The sequence below is a fragment of the Papaver somniferum genome, chromosome 8 (assembly GCF_003573695.1).
Source record: "Papaver somniferum cultivar HN1 chromosome 8, ASM357369v1, whole genome shotgun sequence".
NCBI classification, from domain to species: domain Eukaryota; kingdom Viridiplantae; phylum Streptophyta; class Magnoliopsida; order Ranunculales; family Papaveraceae; genus Papaver; species Papaver somniferum.
In genome coordinates, this window is record NC_039365.1 from 70,873,891 (window position 1) to 70,899,744 (window position 25,854).

Sequence of the window (25,854 nt, forward strand, 5' to 3'; positions counted from 1 at the left end):
GCCCCTTCTAAAATTTGACATATTATATGGAATGTGTATCTACTAACTCTAAGCATATCCCTACATTTGTTGTCGCTCTCTCTGAAAAATCTTTCTATAACAAGTTGTCTCTCAAATTCCCGATTCCTAGATGGTTTCTTCTCTAAATACAACATGGATAGCATGAATAATCCAACTTGGCAAGAAACTATAGCAAAAATACAACACAACCATGCAACTACATCCCAATCAGTAGAAAACGACATCTTCCTAGATTTATCAACAAACATATTGTATCGGATAATCAAGAGTACTTTATCAAAATCAAACAAGACTATTTGTTATAGAAAAAAAACAACAATAATAATCATCATCAAACATGAGCAATAACGATGTGGGCACACACAACATGCCTACTGTGAACAAGTAAATACCATTTAAAACCGTTTAAAAAAAACAATACAACTTGATAAAATGTATAGTTGCAGGATCTCAGTCTAATTAGACTATGTGGATCAAAGAAAACGATATATGCCAGTTGATTAGATATAGCACTAAGCAGCCAGAAAAAGCTAAAGTCCCCGTAACTTAACCACCACCGAATTAACATGCATGGGTTTGGAGACACAGATTTAACTTGTATTAACAAAAGGATAAGAACAGATATCAGTAAATAAAATAGATCAAAATGGTTGTGTGGTGTAGAGAGGAAAAAAATGGAACATCAATAATCGATCAACATAATAAACAAAAAGAAGATAGATGTATATTAGAAATCAAATAAAGACAGATGTATTAAAAATCAAAATAGATTAGGGTTTAAGGATTTTACCTTTGCGGATTCAACGAGGAAAGGATAAACTGGCGGGTGGGTGGCGGGAGGGTAAACAGAAATGTAAAGGGGAAACCAACCGAGCAAGGGATTTTATATGGGATTTTAAAGTTTGATTTATGTGGGCCCATAAATCCCTCGTTAAGTTTTCCAGTAAATCTTAAGGATGGGATCAGACTCAAATCGGAGGATTTGTTGGAAAAGTGTTTTCCATGGAAAACATGAATCCAGAAAATTTTGACAACCAAATATACCGAGGGAAACTAAATTCCACCGATTCTTTTGGCCCCATAAATCCTACCTCTAAAATTCTATATCCAAACACACCATTACTGAATTGCTAGTTGTGAAGGGTATTTTCAATATCACCCGCAGAATCATGCCAAATACCAAATGAATCGAACTGCTATTGATTTAGTTTACGTACTTTTTCTCCATTTGGAATGGCTTGCATTCTAATGCTATTTATGGCCTGGGCAGATCCGCAATGGCAGTTTGGAAATTTAAATAGCAAATGAGTGGCATTATAGTTAACCAAAATAAACTGACGTTTCTTGAGAGAGAGAGAGAGTGTTGACGAAACCGAACGATACAAGTCTCTCGAATTGAAGAAGAGAGAGAAATACAGTTAGGGGAAGAGAGGATTTTTTCATCGAAACACAGAATAAAAACCCTAGTGATTTCATCTTCTTCTTGATTTCTGTTTGTAGAAGAAATCAAGTTCCACTGTAATCTTGATTGATCTTATCTTAACAACAATTCAGTAAAATGGTGGATTATAGTGATAAACTAGCTTGTTTTCAAGCAGTAACAGGTCTTGATGATACAGATTTATGTACAGAAATTCTTGCCGCTCATGGATGGGATCTCGAACTTGCTATCTCAGCATTTACTGGTGGCGCTTCTAATTCATCTGATTCAATTACAAACCCTAACTTGTTATCATCATCTCCTCCGGATAACAACAACGTCGTTCAAAGAGATACTTTAATTTCTGATATATGGCAAGGTATTCCAGAAACTGAAGCAGTTGCGCAACCTCTTACTGGTGGTGTCGGTGGTGGTGCTCCTGGTGTGGCGTGGAAGATTATAACGTTGCCGATTTCAATCATATCTGGTAGTTTAGGATTGATTTCTGGTGCCATTGGGATTGGCTTTTGGGTTGCTGGTGGTGTGATTTCTCACTCTTTGAACATGTTAGGATGGCGTAATAATGGCGAAGCATCTTCTTCAACTCCTTTGGTTTCAGTATCTCCTGCAGCTACAGAGGCATTAGATTTTATTGCTAATTTCGAGAGGGATTTTGGGAATATTCGACCTAATTTTGTTGCAGAAGGGTTTATGGACGCGTTACAGAGATCTCGTCATGAATATAAGTTGTTGTTTGTGTATCTTCATTCACCTGATCATCCTGATACACCATTGTTCTGTGAGAGAAGTTTGTGTTCAGATATGTTATCAGCTTTCATTAATGAGAATTTTGTGTCTTGGGGTGGAAGTATTAGGGCCAGCGAGGGTTTTAAGATGAGTAATAGTTTGAAAGCTTCCAGATTCCCTTTCTGTGCTGTTGTTATGGCTGCTACTAATCAGAGAATCGGGCTGCTTCAGCAGGTAAGAAGGTTATGTTTTGGCTCCGTAATACCATCTGATAATCTGATACATGATCACGTCATTTAGTCTGAAACCTTGATACATGATCACGTCATTTAGTCTGAAACCTTGATACATGATCACGTCATATAGTCTGAAACTTCACATTGACTCGAAACAACTTTAGTTACCTTTTAGTTTGTGGAGCATGTAACAAGTAAGGTTGATACTACTTTAGAGGTAGAGCTTTCTAATTTGGATGTTATTTGTGCTTGAATGGTGGTGTTGTACTCAAGATGTAGTCTGTAAGATGCATTGTAAGAGGGGTACATATTTGGTATTATACTTTTTAGTTGGGAGTTGGTAATTTGATTTTGGCTGATATGGATGTGGGCATTCAGTAGAATTCATTAGGTTGGTTTCTTGCCTCATCTGCTAAGTTGGCTCTTTGGCAGTATGCCGATATTATGCCTTTACCTATTTGAAGTAACAAAACTTAGATTTATAAGGGACAAGTGGACCTTTCAACGGATTATACCTTTTCTCCCATGTGGTGGTAATATTTTTTTATTTACTCAGTGTTTGCATAATTTTATGAACTTCTCACATTTGTTTCTGTTCCTCTTTCAAGAATTTTTGTTATCAAGATATTCTCGTTTTATTTGTTTGTCGATTGAAAATTGTTTTTGTTTTTGGTACTTTATATGTATTTTGTAGTCATCTAACTTACTATCTGCAGGTTGAGGGACCAAGAACTCCTGAAGAAATGCTCACTATTCTTCAGAGAGTCATTGAAGAGAGTGCACCTGTTCTTGTCACAGCCAGGATTGATGCAGAAGAAAGGAGGAACAACATAAGACTGAGGGAGGAGCAAGATGCCGCTTATCGAGCAGCACTAGAGGCCGATCAGGTGAATACCCTAGTAATTAGTTTTACCCTGCTTCTTTGAACTACTGGATTCTGTTCCTTTGCTGTTCAGATTATTTGAATATTGTTGTTTTTGTCTACGAGTTTAGGCTAGAGAACGCCAGAGGCAAGAAGAGCAAGGGAGATTGGAAAATGAAGCTGCTGAAGCTCAGAGGAAACTCAAGGAGGAAGAAAAGGCTCGAGAAAGAGCTGCTCAGGAAGCTGCCGAGAAGGAAGCTGCACTTGCTAGAAGGCGTCAAGAGAAAGCTGTGTCTCTTGGCACAGAGCCTGAAAAAGGGCCGACTGTTACACAGGTGATGACCCAAAACTTTAACCTGTATTAAGTGTTTGATTCATGGATCAGTTTTTCTCAAGGAATTACTGGTAGATATGTGGTTTTTCTGTAGCAGTATCCTTTCATTTTGTTTGGTCGTTCAAATTGTTTATTCTCACGAACATGGATATGAGCATCTCCTCTTCCTTTAGATTCATGTTCTGCAGGTGTTAGTTTTTGAAGCTAGCGATCTTTATAATGGAGTGTGTGTATGCTGTGCATTGTATGTTTGACATTTCTTTTTTCCAAACAAATAAACTTGTATGCTTGCCAAAAACGTATTTAGTTGCATTTAGGAATATGGTTTGGCTCCTCAGAGGATGATTAAATTCACTGCATGCTTGCGCTGATACACTACTCCATGGCTTCTCTGATCTAGTTTGGCATAGCTTTACTGTCTTTTTCCGCCCAGACATCATTAGGGCAAGTGAAGCATAGATGATTATAATTTTTTTTTTATGTTTTTATCTATTTTGACTCTTGTAGCTATGAGTTTTGGATTTGTGTTCCTCGTGATACTCTGAAACGAGTATTTGGCCAATCATTTTGATAGGTGGTCCTGGTGTCATTTTTGGTGTCGGGACGACCTGAGGACATGAGTGATCGTTAGCATTTACATCCCCCCTGTTAATAGCACTAGTTCTGACCTGATAAAATGATTCAGGGTTTTCTCATATGTTAACTTATTTTGTGCCAAACTATTTACTGAACTTTGTTTGCTTCTCTTGGTATTTAAGTATTTCCATAAATTTGTGGGTCGTGGCTATATTCCATGAAATAATCCCTCCTCCAGTCATTTTGGTTGAGTATACCAAGCCATGGTTTTGCGGTGCTTACACTAGCAATTTACAAGGTATAAACAACCGGTTACACAAGTCATTAAAAACAATTCAACTGTCTTCAAATAAATATGCATGTAATGCAAGAGGACTCCATACAATTCACAACAAAAACCATTTGTACATTTAAAACAGTATCCTTTCATTTTGTTTGGCCGTTCAAATTCTTTATTCTCACGAACATGGATATGAGCATCTCCTCTTCCTTTAGATTCATCTTCTGCAGGTGTTAGTTTTTGAAGCTAGCGATCTTTATAATGGAGTGTGTGTATGCTGTGCATTGTATGTTTGACATTTCTTTTTTCCAAACAAATAAACTTGTATGCTTGCCAAAAACGTATTTAGTTGCATTTAGGAATATGGTTTGGCTCCTCATAGGATGATTAAATTCACTGCGTGCTTGCGCTGATACACTGCTCCATGGCTTCTCTGATCTAGTTTGGCGTAGCTTTACTGTCGTTTTCCACCCAGACATCATTAGGGCAAGTGAAGTATAGCTGATTATAATTTTTTTTATGTTTTTATCTATTTTGACTCTTGTAGCTATGAGTTTTGGATTTGTGTTCCTCGTGATACTCTGAAACAAGTATTTGGCCAATCATTTTGATAGGTGGTCCTGGTGTCATTTTTGGTGTCGGGACGACCCGAGGACATGAGTGATCGTTAGCATTTACATCCCCCCTGTTAATAGCACTAGTTCTGACCTGATAAAATGATTCAGGGTTTTCTCATATGTTAACTTATTTTGTGCCAAACTATTTACTACTTTGTTTGCTTCTCTTGGTATTTAAGTATTTCCATAAATTTGTGGGTCGTGGCTATATTCCATGAAATAATCCCTCCTCCAGCCATTTTGATTGAGTATACCAAGCCATGGTTTTGCGGTGCTTACACTAGCAAGAACGTGGCAGGTTTTATTGTAAATTGGGCTGTTTTAAATGTACAAATGGTTTTTGTTGTGAATTGTATGGAGTCCTTTTGCATTACATGCATATTTATTTGAAGACAGTTGAATTGTTTTTAATGACTTGTGTAACTGGTTGTTTATACCTTGTAAATTACAATTATTCTTTTTATATATGCTTATGACTTTCATGAGTTCATTTGCGTCACTTAAGTTCGAATCTAACACATGTATCTCCTTCATCTCCTTGTTTTGTCCATTAGGTACTTGTTCGGTTCCCAACTGGAGAACGTAAGGAGAGGAGATTCCACAGTTCAGCTACAATCCAAACATTGTATGACTATGTGGATTCGTTAGGCTACTTAAATGCTGAGAAATATAGTCTAGTTTCCAACTTTCCTCGTGTTGTCTATGGTCCAGACAAAATCGCTTTATCTTTGAAAGAAGTTGGATTGCATCCTCAGGCGAGCCTTTTTGTGGAGGTAGTAGAATCATGAAAGAAAACGATGCATGTCTCGACTCAGTATGTATTATCTGGGAGCACGGATAATATGCAACATGAAATTGGATCTATTATCTAGGAGCGCGGATAATATGCAACATGAAATTGGACCCTCACGCTCAAAAAGTTAGATCTTGTAGTAGTTTATCATCCGTTTTTGAAATTTATCCTTTATATAAGTCTTTTGTAATAGATTCAGAACAGATTTGAAATCAAGAAATGGAACCTCAATGCCCAATTGTTGATAATTTTAGGAATTCGATATAAAAAAAATGTAGTCCGACATCAATGTCATTGTTGATAACTTCAGGTATCCACATAAAAGCATACACTCAGATGTTAACTTCATCTATACTGAAATTTTGTAGATTATGATGATCAGGTTATGGTTTAACATGGCATCCATTTTTTATTAGTGATTAAGATTGTAGGGTGCATGTCAAGAAGAAAAGAAGACTGTAGGGTGCATGTCAAGAAGAAAAGAAAGAAATGTGGAATCCGTGGAATCCCCGTTTCTCCTGAACTATCCCTGCATTTTTAGGGGCGACTCCAAAAGAATTAGGGACGATACAAAAAGACAAAAAAAGTCACCCAAATGTAAAATGTAGCCATCCCTTGTTTCCCGTTTTTTTTAATGGCCAAATAGCTTTTACTATCGGTAGATAACTTTACAGTCAGGAAGTTAATCCACAATCGGAAGTCAATTTAGTTTATATTAATTTCCGAATATAAAGTGTCCCAAAATAAAATTCTCTATCTTGTGAATTTTGATTATCCTATAATTGGTAGTAAGGTAGTAAATAAAGTTATCTTGACTCCCGACTAAAGTAGACTTTTAGCTAAAATGCTACCGTAATCGGTAGTGAATTTAGGTTATTTAACTCCCGAATATAGAGTAGTCCCAAAATGAGATTTTGCGAAAATTCTCTATCTTTTGAATTTTGATTATCCTATAATCGGTAGTGAATTTAGGTTATTTAACTCCCGAATATAGAGTAGCCCCAAAATGAGATTTTGCGAAAATTATCAATTTTTTGAATTTTGGTTGAGCCTATAATCGGTAGTAAATGAAGTTATCCTGACTTCCGATTATTCAGTGACTCTCTTTGCAAATATCCTACCATAATCGGTAGTCAAGATAGTTCATATAACTATCGAATATAGAGTAGCCCCGAAATGAGATTTTGCCAAAATCATCTATTTTTTGAATTTTGGTTGAGCCTATAATCGGTAGTAAATGAAGTTATCCTGACTTCCGATTATTCAGTGACTCTCTTTGCAAATATCCTACCATAATCGGTAGTCAAGATAGTTCATATAACTATCGAATGCAAAGTAACCTCAAAATGAGATTTTACAAAACCCCTTTTTTTTGAATTTTGGTTGAGCCTATAATTCGTAGTAAACGAATTTATCATTAACTTCCGATTAATAGTACCTGAATACGCATTTAGCACAAATTCATATCAATCGGTAGTCTCTGTGCGTTTCTTAACTATCGATTTACTCTCGACAATCGGTTCAAAAATAACTTCCGATTACGGAAGGGCATTAACGTATTCTACTATTCTTTTGGACATCCCTTAACCTTATTCATGGGTTGGGAATAAAAAAACCGTCCCTAATTTTTTCGGAGTCGCCCTTAAAAATGGCACGTAAATTATTGCCTCTAAAACAAGAGACATGATGGTGTTACCTTTTTGTTTTCTCTCTTTTCGTGTTTTTCTCGGAAAAGTTTATTATCTGTTCTTGCCCGCCAACTAAGCGAAGTCGATGTATTACAGAACTCGAGGAAAATTACTGAATTAATCCCCTCCTGCATTCGGCAATAGAATAGCCCCTTGGCAGTTCGCATCCATGTTATCACTTCTGTAAATGGAATAACACCTACAACTGCGTACTCTTACCGTGTCATTGTGTAGTAATTTAGTATTATGGTTCATCATCATCTGCAGGTAACTTTTCTTTTTTTACAGCTGTGCAAGAACTTCACCTGCAACTGTATACTCCCACCGTGGTATAAATGTAACAATTTTTTCATGTTGTCACTGTAGTAATTTGGCATGATGGCTCTTCAGCATCTGCAGATAACTGTGCAAGAACTTTTTTCTTTTTTCTTTTTTTTTTTTGTTTTGATCAGAACTTACCGAATACTTCGTTTGGGCTTTTTTGTTTTGATAACTGTGCAAGAACTTACCGAATACTTCGTTTGGGCTTTTTTGCCAATTAAAAGTTGCTCCTGCTACTCAGCCAGCCTAGAGCCTTGGGTATGGTACAAGATCGGGCTATACCCATTACCTTGTGGACGAAATTTTGTTCTTCTTGGCAAGAACTACCGCGGTAGAGTATGATGGCTAGGAAGGTTTGAAAAGCATTATGGTGTTGCTACTGATTTTGGCTATCTTTGGAGCCTACACGATGCTGTCTTATTGGCATTGAGAAAGCCAACTGTTGCTGTTTTTCTTAAAATGATATGTAACCCACTGACCTGATATTGCCAGGCTGCGGCTGAAGTATTCTGTATGTCGGAGATACTTGTCCATTACCTTCATCCGGATAGAATAGCTTTGTGATATTGTACCAGCGATGGTCAAGAAGACGGCTCAAAATTTAATACCTTGGACACTGAGAATTGTATAAGTAGGATAATCAAACTCAGTATTTTGGTCCCAACTTGGTTGAATTTTGTAAAAACCTATAGTAATATTCTTAGAACATTTTTAAATCGAGGATATCACTGGTTTTCTGCCGTACAACCTCTCTAGTAACTCCTCGTTGTGGTAATAACTTTGGGTACTCCCAAAAATATCACTGTAGATAAATAGATTCTCACATGTAGGAGGGTTTGGTGGTTTCTGTTCGGCATCTCTAGTTTGAAGCATGGAGCTTCCGTTTTTTCAACTAAATGATATGATGGGTGATAAAATAGAGCTTGTCTAGACAAAGGTGTTACTGGTAAAGCTTACGGACCATATACCATGTATTTGTTACGACGGTAACATAATGGGTGGAAACCAGAAATTATAATGCCAGTTATTACTATGTGTTGTAACCTTTGTTTCTGAACTAAATCAGGATGGAAAAGACGAAGAGATGCAACTGTTGAGTTTCTTGCTAGTGTTACTGAATTCAACCATGATATGCTGCAGACAAAGCTTGTTCGCACAGACTATATGGAAGCTTTTTACCCACTAGTTGACAATCCGATTCCAGTTGGGATAAATGCGAAGATCTAAAGGCCAATTGGGGCATGCTGCAACAAGTTATTTTCCTGCTGACTTAAAATTAGAGACGGACGATCCAAAAATTTCTACTACTTCCTTAGCTAGAGATGGAAACCAAAACTAGTGCTCACTCCTTTCCATTGATGTAGAGTAGACATAAAGTTTATTAGTTTTGAATCGGTCAGGAACAAATGTGTCAGAAACAAATTAATTTGGCACTACAACAACATAGAAGTTGTGGAACCAAGATCAGCCATATTTTGCACCGTTGATGACATTCTCCAAATAAGTCAAGTCATTAACTACACAGTCAAGTCACTAAATACACAGCATAGGTGAATGGTGATTCCCTAGCTTGAGGTAGAGCTCCACACAATTGATTTTATTGCAGCAACAAACCAAACCGACTGTTACTATCTGCTATCCCGAGCCTGTGATTCCTCCTCGGCTACTTTGCCACAAGCCCAACCAAGATTTACAGCCATGTCTTCAACCGCTACCTTGATAACGTCAGTTCGCACACCTATATCAGTTGCCTACCTGCTCATACAATACATTCCAGCTGTTACTGTAGCAACCCCGACAGGGCCTGGAATTAACAATTTCAGTGGAGAAGAAAGAAGAGCAGCCAATGGAGCACCAATAAGAGAAGAAGCTTGGCCGCTCCTTCCAACACCCGATTCATCAAGGATCAGAAGACCCGTTTTGCAATAAAGAGCAAAGTCTTCACAATTGTTTTGAAATATATCGTAGTTCCCAAAACCATTTTGGAGCAGATACATTGCCCTGTGAACTACTGTTGCTTGTGCATCTGATGCTGCAGTAGTGCATGTGCCACCTCGTAGTCTGCTGAGGAATATTGATGGAGCAACTTCGTATCCGAAACAGTATAAATGTCCATTATTGAGGAAGCAATCTAAGCAAGAGAGAACAACACCACTATTGATTTGTTTGAATCCACAATCAGGGAAGGTTGGACAGGTTGATGGGAGTCTTGGACTTGAACCAGAGGAGGTGAGAGAATTATCCATGCTGGAACCTGTTTTCTCTTTTGGTTTAAAGTGAACCACTTTGTTTCCACCAACATAGATTCCTGCATTGTTTAAATATGGAAGCAGTTAGAATTTTGATGGCAAATTAAGTAACCAGAAATTTTAGAGGAGAAGAGAGAAATACAATGCGCGTGATTGGGGAAGAAGCTCACTGTTAAAACTAGAGATATAATGTGCGTGATTGGGGAAGAAGCTCACTATTAGAACTAAAACGAGTTGACTATATGCAACATCATCTTCTTCTTACAGGATGTTTAACATGAATGGTAGTACTCACTGAAGTATGGACAAGATATATCAGGGTATCATGGTTTGGTTGCTTGACACTTCGGCATATCATGTAAGACGTTCTATTTTTCTTGCTACATGGGCTTTTTAACTTCTGCATGCTCACATAAAATGTAGTCACACGAAAGCAATCATGCTCGGAGCAGCTCCTGGAATCTTTTTCGTTGGGCCAAAATTGGTTGATATGAACTACAACTAAAGTTCTTCCTGAAATCTGGTTGAGGTAATAATAATGGCAAACATGCTGAAAGCTATATTCACCAGATTCAGGACTATGTCACCAATATCACTTTCCATGATTAGATCTACAGTACGTTCATATCCTCATAATAGTTTTTTTATCTACCTCTACAATAAAACGAGAAGGTTCTCATGATGGTTCCTGCAAATTATGGTTAAGACCTTAATTATTCTATCATCTTTAGAGGCACCCCATACCTTCCAGCATCAACACAGCCACCAATACTACCCTGAACTACGGCTACCTTCTTAAACTATTGGTACCGTGGTCTATGATGGAACTATAAAATATTCATGAAATAGACTATTCAGAAGGAAGACAAATCAACCTAAGCTCAATATCTCTTCGATATAACGAGTTCCATGTTTAAGAAATAGTATCCGTTCAAGCGTCGAAAAATTTCGTAGAAAGACGATCAAAACCACAACTTCCAGGCAAGGATGGACAGGACACTGCATAAAGCTTTAAGGTACATGAAACTCTAATCTGATTCACTAAGAAAACAAAAAGTTGTTCAAAATCCAGGATACGTTTGAGTGGCCCAAAATTTAGAAGCAACACTAACTTGAAGCAACCCCCTACATTTCCAACCAAAGTGCAACACCGAGAAAGGCGAAAAGCAAGAAATTACCAAAATTCTAAAAAATGCTGACACATATTTTGAGATTGCCAAGTAACTTCTTTTCCCAGAATCTAGATTTTACAAATTCTAAAAACGTAGCAAAAGAATTCCCTAATCTTGAACAAAGTACCCCAGAATTTCAGATACTTGAACGTCTTTTGACTACAAATTTGATTTCTTAGACTACTATGAAACCTTAATCAAGGAATAAACATGCATTGGCTTACATGCAAATCAGGTCAGAATTATTCCATCCTTCCTTCATTTTCCAAACAAAGCAAGCGTTTATGTCACACATCCAAATAAACTTTAATTAACATTATCAAGCATATCTGATTATAACTATCCAATTATGCTATCTAATTACAGTGAAACACAAAACTTCAAGTGTACAATAACGCATTCATAATTTCATATAACAAACCAAATACAGCATAAGTAAGAAAAATTTGTTATCAAGGAAAACCCCACATTGAATGATTATGAATGTACCAAAATTTAAACAAGCAGCATTGATATCGATTAAATGAGAAAGAGTAAATTAAAATAAACAAACTGAGAGGGAGAGAAAGGGTTGAGTGATTAAACCATGATGAGAATAGGTGTAGAGAACTCTCCAACTGTAGATATGATCTCCTGGTTTAATCTGGCTTCTCTCCACTCTATTTGAGAGCAAACCCATTCTCCTCTTTCTCAGAAAAACCCCGCAAAAGCAAAACACTACTAAATGACGACGAATGAGAATCTCACCCCCTTTAATGCCAACAGCGTGAACTGAAAAACGCTTACAATTTTCGTGTACCGCCGAATGTTTCGTACACCACACGAATTTTTGCTTCTACCCGTCTTTTAAGTATTTGTCGTTGGATTGTAACCATTTGTAGCCACAACCGTCCGGTATCAAATCGTTTCTCTTCTCTCTTCCGTCCTCTTCTCCACTCTTTTTTCTTCATCTCTCTTTTCCCAACAGCAACTCAGTATTCGATAATTGATTAATCCGACTAGAATTTTATTTGATTTTACTTCTCCCATAAACCAAGTTTCGAGTGATTTCAATTTCTCCTCCAAACTTATTCTTGGACAACACCAAATCAATTGATGGTTTTCATATCCACGGAAATCCAGTTTCAGTTTCACTTGCTAATTCGTTTAGTGTTAGTTATGGAAAAATTAAACTACTTCACATTTTTTTTGCTGCCTATGACTGCGTTTTGTTCTTTAATGTCGACATAGCTGTTTCATGATAATGTCACAAATTTTTGTGCACAAAATATGTTTGATGAAATTCATATCAAAGTTCTCTTTATTTTCATGCCTATGTTTGTGTGCTTCACTAATAGTTTTGTTAATATGCAGTGATTTAGTGGTTTTCCCTGTATACCGAAGAAATATGACGACGGAATAGGGTTCTTTCGGATATTGACTAAAATGTGTACAGGAAATGTCGTTTTTCAATATGTACGTCCTCAGGTCGTATATATCACTGACATATTACGTCTAAATTATATTCTTTTTAAAGGGAATTTTTGAAGTTTTACTTTCGTTAATTTGTCGAGGTTAATTTTAGGGTCCGGAATGTATGGAAGGTTGTTGTTTTGTCTACGTGCAGCGCACGTGCTCTCAACTTGTATATATAGAGAGTGTGTAGGCAACCCAACGGCACCTATATTTGATTACTGATTAGCCTCTACCGAATAATAGTTTGTTTAATCAAAAGTGAAAATTATAGGGAGATTCATTTTTCAGATTTCTCCCACTGTGAAATCCATGTCCAGAAATCTGAAGGCGCGCACATTTTTTAGGGAAAACTTATTCTCAAACCCATAGTTTAGAAAATTCTGTTTGTCTTATTCATCTTCTATTCCTTTTCTTCTTCCTCTCCACTATACCGAGTAAAATCATACATCGGCAAATCCATCCCCTAGAAATCAAATTAGTCAATATGAATAGTTACGCTGTCTGAAACTAAGAGAAGAGTGGCGGCACCTAAAACTCAGAAAAAGGGAGAGATTCATGGGGTTGTGGGAATTGATTTCGAATTTAAGATTGAGAAGAACAGATGGGTTTGAATCAGATGGAGAAGGTGATTCTTATGTTGTTTTCCGGCGATTAGGGATTAACGATGAGTACCAAGTTGATGAAATTGGGGATGGTGTTGATACTGATGCCCTGTAAATTGTTGAGTTCTCAACAAATCTGGTATGTGGATCTGAAATTGGAATCCGAATTGGGATTCGTTGTTGTTGCTCCGGTGGTGGTTGTTCATCGGCTACCACGGATCTATTAGTAGAAGAACGAAATAAATTTGATAAAATACTGAATCTGTATGTTTTTTGGAGTCTCGGCAGTAATTTGAAGACGCTGAATATATCTCATAATCGTGTTTCTGGTTCTATTCCATCCAACATCGGTAATTTTGGGTCACTGCAAAGTCTTGATCTTTCATTCAATAACTTCTCTGGTGAAATCCCTGAATCTGTTAGCTCATTGTTGAATTTACAATTTCTTAGAATGAATCAGAATGGGTTCTCTGGGAGACTCCTACATGGGATTCTAAAGTGTGAAAATGTAGTTTAAATTGATATCTCAGTGAACGAGATTAGTGGGTCTCTTCGCGATGGTTTTGGGTCTCTTCTCGACTGCTTGTTGTCACTATTTGTAAGGAGCTCAAGGAGCTTGTTGGCATTTAATTAAACAACAAAGAAAGTTTCATAAGGAAGATCTCAGCAGATGTGGTAATGTTGCCGGAGATTGAAGAGTCTGATTTTTTCCGAGGTATAGATGGGGAGTTGTGAAGTTGGTGGCTAGTTATGCACAACATGACTGCATAACATGTACAACATGACTGCATAACATGTCATGCAGTCAAGAAAACGTCTGCATAATCTTTCATGCACCAAGAAATGGCTGCATAATGCATTATGCATAAATTTTTCTGTATCCACTAAAATCAACCAAAACAGTGACTACATAACTTGTCATAGATGCATAACTTGTTATGCAGTCGAGAAAATGGATGCATAACTTGATATGCATCCAAAATATTGCTGCAAATGCATTATGTATCGAGAAAATTGTTGCACAATATTTTATGCATCGAGAAAATAGATGTGTAACCAGATATGCATCCGTAAATATGGGTGAATACTACATTATGCATCATTTTTTTTTATGTACGCACTAAAATCAACCAAAACAATGGTTACCTAACTTGTTATAGATGCATAATTTGTTATGCAGATGGAGAAAATGGTTGCATAATTCGTTATGCATCTGCAGAATGTGTTATGCATCTTTTTTGGTGGTTGCATAATGGTTATGTATCAAGTTTTCCAAAATTTTGCCTAAAATGATGATCATCTCCGATTTTTTCGTGAAAAACAAAAATTTGATATTCTTGTTTGTACTCGTTGCTTAGCTCTCTTAAAAATATTTCCAACGATATAAAATTTGTAAAATTCCAAAGCGCGGATTTTTAGATATGTTATATCCAAGTTGCGTTGCCAATTATACCCTTGATGCATAACCAGTCATGTGGATGCATAATCCGTCATGCAGACGTTTTTAATAATTTCAGATAATTATGGGTGTCACGGTACCCAAAATTAATTATGGACCTGACAATGAGAATATTATTTATTTTGGGTCTCCCCCTAATTTTTCCTAATAAAAAATTCTTCATGCACGGTGGGAAAAAAACACATAGAAACCGTGCACTCACATCATTTTTTACTATGGGCCCAAAAGTGGTCTCCTTCTAATCCTAAAGGGCGGGGATCACCATTTATGTGAGTGAGAGAAGCGAATGGTCCACGAAGAATTACCGTGGTCGTGATCAATCCGTAGCAAGGTTTAAGCGGTTTCTATGTGGTTTTTAATCTATAACAAGGTTTGAAAAACACCCGTTTTTATCGAAAGAACGGCCGTTAAAACGGTCACACCCATATATCGTAGTTGTGAGTGTTCCCGAACTCTGTGCCTTTAAAATGCCGATAAATAGGAAATAACGATAGTTTTTTAGGACTGTTTTTCAGTCCTCATATACGTTATAATTGTTTTTCTAAAATTAATTTGAATGTTTTTTCTCTTCTAAATAACATTTTAACGTGTTTTTTTTGTTGAGTTTTTGTTCTTTTTCTGGATTGAAAGCTTAAAACTTAGAATTAAAATTTTAAAATAATATAGGGAAAGTAAACTACATGATTAAAAACTTCAGATTTAAAAAGCGTAAAATTATTAAACTAGTGTTAATTATTTAAAAAGTTACGCGAACCAACTACGCCCACCACCTTTTTTCGATATACTCATGTATTTTTCATTTTTCGGCGGTTCATTTTCTCATTATAGTCATCGTCGTGGGGATATTGTCTGTCTTCGTTCGCATAAGTATCATCATCATAATAGCCTCCATTATCATCATCATAACCTCCTTCATTTTCATCATTATTGTTACCTACTTCATTGTTGTTATCAATATTAGAATTATATCATTCGTTCATATGTTGAACACCATGGTCAGAGCGATCGGTAGTGTAACGAGAATCATATGTAGGATTCGCATTCTCATAACCTTATGTATTATCTCCAAATGAAAGATTACCAAAATCATCAACAAAGTCACTCACCGGTAACCTTTGGTATGGGATTTCAACTTCGGGATCATGCCAGTTGTATGGTAGAGGGACATGCTCTAAATTATTAACGGCTTCCTCTTCCAGCATATTTTACCGTTGTTCTTCTTAAGGTAAAACCATTGTTTCGTCTTCCCCCGCTATCCGGTCAAGCATATTGTCATCACTCAGTAGATTGTGAACGTTGTGAACATCAATGTCATGTCCCATTGCTTTACGTTTAATTCTTTGTTGCTCCAACGTCAAATTGTACTAAATATACATCAGATCATTTATTCTCGATGAAAGTAACGATTGCATAGTTTGGTGTGGATTCTTTCAAACACACTCCAATTCCTCTCTCATCCAGATGATATATTTGTTTGACTTAATATCTTTACTGGTATCTCCTGGAGGGATGGATACTCAACAACATAAGAAAACCACCAACTTACAGGATCACCATGTTGAGCCACAATACGTGTTGATGGTGATGCAAATTGACCTTGCATCATTCACATGCTTCCCGCATACAAATAAAAGTACAACTGTTACTAGAAATTCAAATTACTTAATCAAACACATTTGGAGATAGTATTAGTAATTTTGTACCTCTATCATGCATTTTGTTTGTTCTTGCGGGGCACTAACCATTTTTTATATAACTTCAGTAAGATAAATTTGGGGATCAGAAATTTCACTGTCGATGAGATTGGTTGTTGGGTTAAAGATGTAGTAAGGATTGAGAAAATACGTTGCAGCATGAAGAGAAGAACTCAACTGACTTTTCCATCGTTTCTTTATTACACTTACGATAGAAGCATTTCGATTTGATCCCAAACCCATTTGTATAGTTTCCATACATGTCGCAAGTGCATGGAACAAATAACCAATGATGGCTTTTTATGAGTCCAAGAAACGAACCATTTTCAATAAAGGACCAACCATTATGCACCCATTTTTTAATGATATAGGTCCTCTATTAGTAGGACAAAATTTAAAAATGGACAGGTCATCTATTTAGGGACGGAGGGAGTACTAAAAAAGGAAAAAAAAACTCAGTAACAACGTTTTTTACAGGGGTTTACTCAATAAATACTTTTACAGATTTGTGGAGATTTTAAAAGAGTCACGAAAATTAATAACTTTCTGAGAGTTGTATAGAATTAGATAAAATCTTGCAGAATTATGGAGAGTTGCATAATTTCTTACAGAGATTTGTAGAGTCCTGAAGAGTTCTAAAAACAAAAGTTTTGTACGATTCTATTGAGTAAATTTCTTAACTAATCAGAGTTATTTTTGTATATATAAAAAAAGTGTTTAATCATATAATTTATTTTTTTATATATGCATTTATGATATGGGTTTTATATAGATTGTATATTTATGAGATAAAATAAAAGAGAATAAGAAGTATTTTTAATCTTTGGAAAGTCTTCCAAAATCTTACATATTTTGCAAGACTTTAATCAAAGCAAATTTATACAAAAAAGTCATTCAAAGTCTTGAAAATTGACAAGTACACAAAGTCTTTGAATTTTTAAGTTTATAACGAGTAACACAAACTTTAGAATACCTTATAAGGATCTATAACCAATAACATAAACTTTGAAAGGGATTTTAAAAGTAGACAACCAGTAACACAATACTTTAGAATTCCGTTAAAGTCTTTAAAAATCACTAAAAGTATTTATTGAGTAAACCCCTATTAGACTCATTATAACGTTTTCATGCATGTTATAACCGTTACATAGGAATTTCATATCATATATATTTTTTTAAAATTTTCTATTTAACCGTTATAACGCCCGTCTTTTTTTTTTTAATTTAAAAACGTACGAAAAAACGCATTCCCCCCCCTAAATAACGCGTTTTTTTGCCCAAAGCGTGCTCACACTCGTCAAAACGCGTTATAACGGTCACGCCTAGCCCCCACGACCTGAGTCGTGACCCGTTTTTCAAACCTTGTGAAAATGCGGGGGTATAACAACCACATCCAATATTTTGTTCGGCAATCTGCATGGACTAAACTCCTATAATTCCGAGAGCACCAACTTAAAAGTGAGACTCAATCAAGAAAGATATCAAAGAGCTTTATCTCTTTCTCAATACAATCAGTAAATCGATAGAAATTCGTGAGACGGATTGATATGAGAATAACTCGGATAGTACCAAAGACCAATGTCCGAGTGTCAATCAAGTTCTATCCAACAAACAAGGTCGGATTTATCAACTGTGATTGAAATACGCACAACATATGATATTTCAATTATATAAACAAATATAATACGGAAAAGAAATAACATAAACACTAGAAATTTCGTTAACGAGGAAACCGCAAATGCAGAAAAACCTCGGGACCTAGTCCAGATTTGAACACCACACTGTATTAAGACGCTGCAGACTCTAGCCTACTACAAGTTAACTTTGGACTGGAATGTATTTGAGCCCTAACCAAGTCTCACACAGATTAAGGTACAGTCGCGTTCCTTACGCCTCTTGAATCGCAGAAGGACTCTGCGCACATGATTCCCTTAGCTGATCTCACCCACAACTAAAAGTTGCTACGACCCAAAGTCGAAGACTTATAAACAAATCTGTCTCCCACAAAAAAGTCTATTCTGGTTGTTGTTTCCGTCTTTAGATAAATCAAGGTGAACAAGAAACTCAACTAATAATACGGTCTTATACTCCCGAAGAGCAGTCTAGAAATATTAGTCACCTCACAATAACCTAACTGATTAACAGAAGAAGTTATTTTGGAATCACAAGTGTCTGAGACGAAGAACTGTTGTGATTACTTTTTACATCTTACCTATCAGAGATAAATGTCGAGTAAATCTTAGAGAAGATAAAAGTCAATATGATAGAAAAAGTAAGATCAAAATATGCAACTACAGAGAAAATATTTGGATCTGGCTTCACGAATCCCAAATGAAGTCTTCAAGTCGTTAACCTAATAATGGTTTTGGAAAACCCTAGGATAATGGAGAATCGACTCTAGATTTCAACTAGGACACACGAGAATGTCGGGATTAGGTTTCCCAAATTCTAGAGTTCTCCTTATATAGTCTTTCAAATTAGGGTTGCTTACAATCAAAGATAATATAGCTTAGTAACAAAGCAATTGATATTCATCGTTAGATGAACTCCTGATTTAAGATTCAAGCTAAGTCTGCTTAGAAATTAAGCAATAAATCTCCATAGTTAGATGGTATTAGCTTAATACACACAAATAAAATATACCTATATTTAGATGTGGATGAACCATACCCAAACGTGAATACCTTGTTGGCTCAATAATAGTTAACCGAAGTTATCCACATGAACACTTATAGTTTAGCCACATTCATCTAACACTTCTAGATCAAATATGATGATCGATCAATCATGATAGATAATCAAATGAATTTAAATGTGTTTTAAGAGAGTTTTTCAAATGTTCATTATCTCATAGAAATATATATAAACCATTTGAAACAAAATCGGTTTGGTTTGTAATTGTATAAAGAACTTATATAAAAATCAATTCATGAACATAATTCCACGGTTTGTAAAACAAGTTCACATACCTTATTTCATTAAATTTCCAAGGACTTTAGTTCGCAAAGTGAGTTAGAAAACGAACCTGAGTTCATGAGTACGTATTTCATACTTACTGATTTTAGAACCTAACAACTGTGGGAGTACGCGAACCACAGTTCCAGACTTTGGCCTTGTTGTGCAGTTCGCAAACAGAGTACGCGAACAATAGCTCCGGACCTTTTCATAGGTAAACCTGTTCGCAAACATAGTTCGCAAACAAGAGTTCCGGACCTGAACTAGAACCTCACTGTGCACATACAAAGTATACATGCTATGTTATATCCAGGCATTGGTAGTCGTTCCAAATTTTCATTTAATCATTGAAACATCCTTAGAAGACGACAACGGTAATCTTACACATACCACTAGCTTCAAGTAATTTTCAAGTGATTAATCGATCAATACGAAAGTTCCCAAGTTAACATCAAATGATTATCTCACACAAATCATGTAAGATGTTCAAGGTAATTTTCACATGATCATCTTGACTTAATATTTATTTTCCAACAAATAAATTGTCTACAACTAAACTCGTCAAGTAGATGATGAAGTTTAAGCTAAAGCTAAAAGCTTCCAAAACGTATTTCGATAAATATATAAACGAGATAAACTCGACTCGAAATTTCAATTTTGCATAATGTAAAAGTCTATATAGCTATACGACTTAGTCTCTTTAGAAGATAGAATATAATAGACTTCTGAGTGATAGATAAGTTTTAGTCTCCACATACCTTTTGTTGATGAAGTTCCTCCAAGCTCTTCAGTAGATCTTCTTCTTCAATTGGTGAACATGTGAAGTCTAAATCTCAACTACACACTTCTATCATAATCCGAGACATAGCTATACGTAGACTAGAAATCAAGTATATAGTTTTGATCAAATAAACTTGACAAACAATCTTGAGATATCAACGCTTGCGAGTTCGACCGAGCAGTGCTCTAACACATTGATCTATAGGTCCATCCAGGGACAGATCGCGTAGCCCGATTTATCAGATACATAAATCGAACATCGATAAATGCATATTTCTGGGACCAATTAAAAAATATTCGTATAGGGAAGTTATTTATTTGCATTTAAAGAGTATTTTACATTTTTTTTTAATTAGCATTTTACATTTAAAAAACAATTATGAAATCAAATATGTTTTCATTTTTATAAGGATGATGTATAGTAGTAGTGTAGTATCAAATGTGTCATCAAAAAAAACATTTCAAGGACCAGTCACTGTAATAAATTACTTGCTATAACACGAGCAAAATATTCTGGCAGTTGTACATGCTAAACAAAAAGAATAAAGATGTGATGCTTTTTGGTTTAAGTAGAATGAAAAGACGATCAATTTTAGATACATTTTTGTTAAACGAAATGAATTCTTATACGAACATTTTTAATCAAATAAAATATTTTGATCTATTTATACATATTTTTTTATATGGAATTTAGTAATTATTTATTTATGTTTTCATTGGGCTTTAAGCTCTTGAAATATAACGAGATTATTTGTTTCGCCCTTTCACCCAAATCGAGAACGGAAAAAAAATGACTTATTTGACAAAGAATTTTGGGCCAAAAAATTCTCCCCATTTCCCAAGTCAGGACATGCGATACGACTAGCAAAATGATTATTTGGGCCAACAAATTCTATATAACTCTTAAAGCTGAAACGTAGTAACAGTTAGTTCTTCAAATTGAACTGTAGTAAGAATTCATCAAATTAGTTACTACAGTTCAACTTGAAGATTGTAGTATCCCTTAGAACCCTTATTTTGGGCCAACAAGTTCGTCAATTTAGTTCTTCACGATGAAACAAATGTAGTAACAATTACTAACCACGGCTTACCGAGGAATCAGGCTTAGAGAAAATTATTTTTATAACCCTTAAACTTATCTGTCTTACTCTAATGACCCCATAATTATAGAAAAATAATTAAATTATTTCCATGACCTTCCATAGTAAAAAAGATCACGAATTATAAAAAGACTAAACTACCTTCCCATAAATTCCGCAAAATAATTCTTAGCCCTCATTCAATATACGATCAATTTCAAGACCCACCTTATCCCCCTTTATCTCCCCCTCTCTCAATCTTGTAAACAACACGGTTCCAACCAACAAATATTCCATTAAAAAAATAGACTTGGAATATATCATAAACATCTACAAAGAAACACACCTACAAAACAAAACCTACAACTATAAAAAACACGATTGCAAAACAAAATTTATGAAAAATGGAAGAGGTAGAAAACAACCTGTTGCAGCACAAACATAATTTTCCAATGGATGGTTCTTATAGCTACATGAGTCCTGTTTTTTATAATGAATGACCAAAGCTAGGAGTTTTAGTTGTAAAACAAAAAAAGTGAGATTAGGAGTATTTATGTAAGTTCGAGAGATCAAAATTATGCAGAAGTCGCATAAATCAAGAACTGGTCGTTTGAGCACCGATTCGATCACAAAGAGAGGAGGTAGGATTGATCTTAGAGAGTACAACATAGAAAAGTTAGAGATCACGGTGGTGATGTGATGGTAGGTGGGGTCTCCGAACTTTTGTTATCAAGTTCTTAGACTTTGTTGTAAACTACTAATATGAGGATTCTTTGATCTTGCTAAGAGATCACTTGGTATTTTTAAGATATTTTTTCCATATGATTTGTGAATATGTTGAGTTGAAAATGCGGGGGTACAACAACCTCATCCAATATTTTGATTAGCGATATGTATAAACTAATTCTAATATACTTTTAAGTGAATCAACTAGACAGTCAGACTCAATCTTAATAAAAAGTATATCAAGGAGTTAATATCTCTATCTCTCGATTTGATCTATACTCAAGCAAATAGAAATCTGCGAGTCTTTATCAAATACTAGAGAGATAACTTGGATGCTACGAAAGACCAATATCCAAGTGTCAATCAATTTAAATCAACAACCAAAGGTTGGATATTCTAATTGATTGATCCTAACGCACAACCTATGATATTTCAATTATATAACACAATATAATGCGGAATGTAAAAAACACAGACACCGGAAATTTTGTTAACGAGGAAACCGCAAATGCATAAAAACCCCTGGACCTAGTCCACATTGAACACCACACAGTATTAAGCCGCTACAGACACTAGCATACTACAAACTAACTTCGGTCTGGACTGTAGTTGAACCCTAATCAATCTCACATTGATTCAAGGTACAGTTGCGCTCCTTACGTCTCTGATCCCAGCAGGATACTACGCACTTGATTCCCTTAGATGATCTCACCCACAACTAAGAGTTACTACGACCCAAAGTCAAAGACTTTAATAAACAAATCTGTATCACACAGAAAAGTCTATGATAATAGATAAATATGACTCCCACAGATAAACTTTTGAGTTTTTGTTCCGTCTTTTGATAAATCAAGGTGAACACAAACTAATTGATAAACCAGACATATTCCCGAAGAACAACCTAGTATTATAAATCACCTCAAAATAATCTAAATCGTATGGTAGCGAAACTAGATATTGCGGAATCACAAATGATGAGACGAAGATGTTTGTGATTTCTTTTTATCTTGCCCTATCAGATATATAATCTCAAGTCAATTATTCAATTGAACTCGTACGATAGAAAATGGCAAGATCAGATCGCTCAACTACAAGAGAAGTAGTTTCGTCTGGCTTCACAATCCCAATGAAGTCTTTCAGTCGTTAACCTACAGAGTCTCGAGAAGAAACCTAAGGTTAAAGGATAATCAACTCTAGCAAACCAACTAGTATCACACATGAGGTGTGGGGATTTTCCAGTTGCTAGATGTCTCCTTTATATAGTTTTCAAATCATGGTTTGCAATCTAAGTTACCTTGGTAACAAAGTATTCAATATTCACCGTTAGATAAAAAACCTGATTCAACCAAGCTAATATCTCTAAACCGTTAGATCGAAATTTAGCTTGTCACACACAAATGAAATGTATTCATTTAGGTTTGAGTAACCGTACCTAAACGTGTACACTTAGTTGGTTCACAAATAGTTAAGCACTGGTTAGCCATATAATCTCTTTCATATTAACCGTGTTCATCTTTCTCGTAACTAGTTCAAATGACTCATAAGAACTAGTTGATAGAGTTGTTCAATTGCTTAGGTCTTTATTCATAGACACAATTGAAACAAAATCGGATTGATCCACTTGAAACAATTCATGAACAATATACCCAAGGTTTGCGAAGATTGCACTCCTTATAATTTATTGTTTTAAGTTCATGAACTACCGATTTGAGAAATAACCAGCTTGGGTATGCGTACCTTAGCTACCTGATTTAAGTTGGCTTTGGTTTCCAAACTCAGCAGAAATTTTCGGGTATGAATACCTAAGGTGACTGGTTTACTAGTTTGCAAACTACAAACTCAGCAGAAATTTTCGGTATGAAAACTTCCGCTGGTACGCGTACTCAACCTGTCTCCTTCACCAATACCGCATGCACACATATGCACGCACTTGGTTTCCGGCACATGGATTTATACACTAATGTGTGAACACACTATATATGCTTATATCCGTAGATGGTAATCTCAACTCTTCATTTCAATCATTGAAACATTCTTCTATAATGTTATAACAATCGTTATTCACGACTATCGTCATCAAAGCTATTTTCAAGATTGAAACGTCATCATGACTTTCGTCACGTGTAAAAATAAAAATGGTTAAAGCAAAAGCTTACCAACACATATTTCGAGAAAAAGATAGGCGAGTAAACTCGGCTCGAAATAGCAAATGTGTAGGTATGAAAACTATCATACTTATACGACTTTGTCTCAAGAGTAGGAGATATAGTAGACTTTTGAGTGACAGATAAGTTCAAGTCTCCACATACCTTTTAGTCGGATGAAGTTCCACCTGTTCCTCGAGTAGTTCTTCGTCTTCGTAAGATGATCGCCATGGAGTCTGGATCTCAACTGCACTTAACTATCCTAGATCGAGACTTAGTCATAAGTAAACTAGAAATCAAGACATATATTTCTGATCACTAATATTGACAAACATGCTTAAGATAGCAACGCATGCGAGTTCGACCGAGCAATGCTCTAACAATCTCCCCCTTTGTCAATTTTATTGGAAAAACTATCAATACATATGGATTACAAAATAGATAAAACTTTGTAGCTTCTCGTCCACATGCTTGATCTCCTTGGTGCTTCAACATTACTCGAAAACTTCGTCTTTTCCAAGTACTCCCATGATTCCATAGATGTTCAATTCAGCATCATAGTTGTTGAAGTTCCGTAACCATAACAATGAGAAAACAAAAGCTCTCAATCATTGTTATACAATGTCATAGTATTATTACACAGTATCAAAGTTCTCATATCACAACTTCGACAACAATACTATGGTGATATGTATCACTCCCCCTTAGTCAATACTTCGTCTCAACAAGAAAATCACTCCCCCTTACATAATAATCCGAAAACCATATGTATTTGTAGTGTGAACTACATATGAATTCTCACCCTTTTTGTCAATAAAATTGGCAAAGGTACGAGAACGGGATCCTAATGAAATTTGCATGGAGACACTTCAAGACCAAAGAAAAGTACATATCAACTTTGTTTAGATGCAATCATAAAGCCGAAGCTAAATGCATTCATCACGGAGTTTATAAAGATACAAGATAACTCCTCAAAAATTCCACAACCGCACTCCCCAAAAAGATATGGAAATTAACCGCAAGTTCAAAAGTACTCTCCCCCATTTGATGTCATTCCCGAAAGAACAACAAGAGCGACCTTACTTTTACGAGAAAAGAAGGATTTCTTTGGACACCAAAAACAACAAAATGATTTTGTTATCCAAAAATCCTCAATTAAACTAACCACAAGAGAACCCAGGATTAATTTAATCGGAATACACAACCAAAATAACCACACACGAATCTATGATTAGTTTAGTTGGAAATGTTCACACTAGAAGACTTATGGATCCACATAGTATATACATAAAATATGGATCAGGGAAGATCAATACTGCAGAATATACAAGGATTCATTCTATTTTCCATCACTATTTTCACAATGACATACAATAGACATAATCCTTGTAAACAAAAGATTTTAACCTATCTTCCATCAATAAATGACATAATAGGCTTAACTTTTGTTTGTCAAAATATGGATCAGGGAAGATTAATACTGTAGAATATACAAGGATTCATTCTATTTTCCATCACTATTTGCACAATGACATACAATAAACATAATCCTTGTAAACAAAAGATTTTAACCTATCTTCCATCAATAAATGACATAATAGGCTTAACTTTTGTTTGTCAAAAGTTCATCGATCTTGTATCAAT

General features: G+C 35.6%; 3 protein-coding genes across 3 annotated transcripts; 2 read left to right on the forward strand and 1 right to left on the reverse strand.

The window, feature by feature from the left end:
* Positions 1-1,388: 1,388 nt before the first annotated feature.
* On the forward strand, positions 1,389-6,234 carry LOC113301502 (plant UBX domain-containing protein 10-like). Its single transcript, XM_026550270.1, has 4 exons — positions 1,389-2,422; positions 3,141-3,311; positions 3,418-3,621; positions 5,648-6,234. The coding sequence occupies exons 1-4, from the start codon at positions 1,580-1,582 to the stop codon at positions 5,879-5,881; spliced, it is 1,452 nt and encodes a 483-aa protein (XP_026406055.1). The 5' UTR covers positions 1,389-1,579; the 3' UTR covers positions 5,882-6,234.
* A 3,132-nt stretch (positions 6,235-9,366) lies between these two features.
* LOC113306027 lies at positions 9,367-12,618 on the reverse strand. Its single transcript, XM_026555014.1, has 2 exons — positions 11,902-12,618; positions 9,367-10,203 (listed from the first exon to the last, which is right to left on the reverse strand). Exons 1-2 carry the CDS (start codon positions 11,993-11,995, stop codon positions 9,647-9,649), a joined length of 651 nt encoding a protein of 216 aa, XP_026410799.1. The 5' UTR covers positions 11,996-12,618; the 3' UTR covers positions 9,367-9,646.
* A 708-nt stretch (positions 12,619-13,326) lies between these two features.
* Positions 13,327-13,890, forward strand: LOC113305657 (probable LRR receptor-like serine/threonine-protein kinase At2g24230). Its single transcript, XM_026554675.1, has 2 exons — positions 13,327-13,484; positions 13,662-13,890. The coding sequence occupies exons 1-2, from the start codon at positions 13,327-13,329 to the stop codon at positions 13,888-13,890; spliced, it is 387 nt and encodes a 128-aa protein (XP_026410460.1).
* The last annotated feature ends 11,964 nt before the right edge of the window (positions 13,891-25,854 follow it).

Coding starts and splice junctions, on each gene's coding strand:
- LOC113305657 (XM_026554675.1), top strand. CDS start 13,327: ATGGGGTTGTGGGAATTGATTTCGAATTTAAGATTGAGAAGAACAGAT. Junction 13,485..13,661: donor GGTGTTGATACTGATGCCCT/GTAAATTGTTGA, acceptor GAGTCTCGGCAG/TAATTTGAAGACGCTGAATA.
- LOC113306027 (XM_026555014.1), bottom strand. CDS start 11,995: ATGGGTTTGCTCTCAAATAGAGTGGAGAGAAGCCAGATTAAACCAGGA. Junction 10,204..11,901: donor CTACACCTATTCTCATCATG/GTTTAATCACTC, acceptor TAAACAATGCAG/GAATCTATGTTGGTGGAAAC.
- LOC113301502 (XM_026550270.1), top strand. CDS start 1,580: ATGGTGGATTATAGTGATAAACTAGCTTGTTTTCAAGCAGTAACAGGT. Junction 2,423..3,140: donor GAATCGGGCTGCTTCAGCAG/GTAAGAAGGTTA, acceptor TACTATCTGCAG/GTTGAGGGACCAAGAACTCC. Junction 3,312..3,417: donor CAGCACTAGAGGCCGATCAG/GTGAATACCCTA, acceptor CTACGAGTTTAG/GCTAGAGAACGCCAGAGGCA.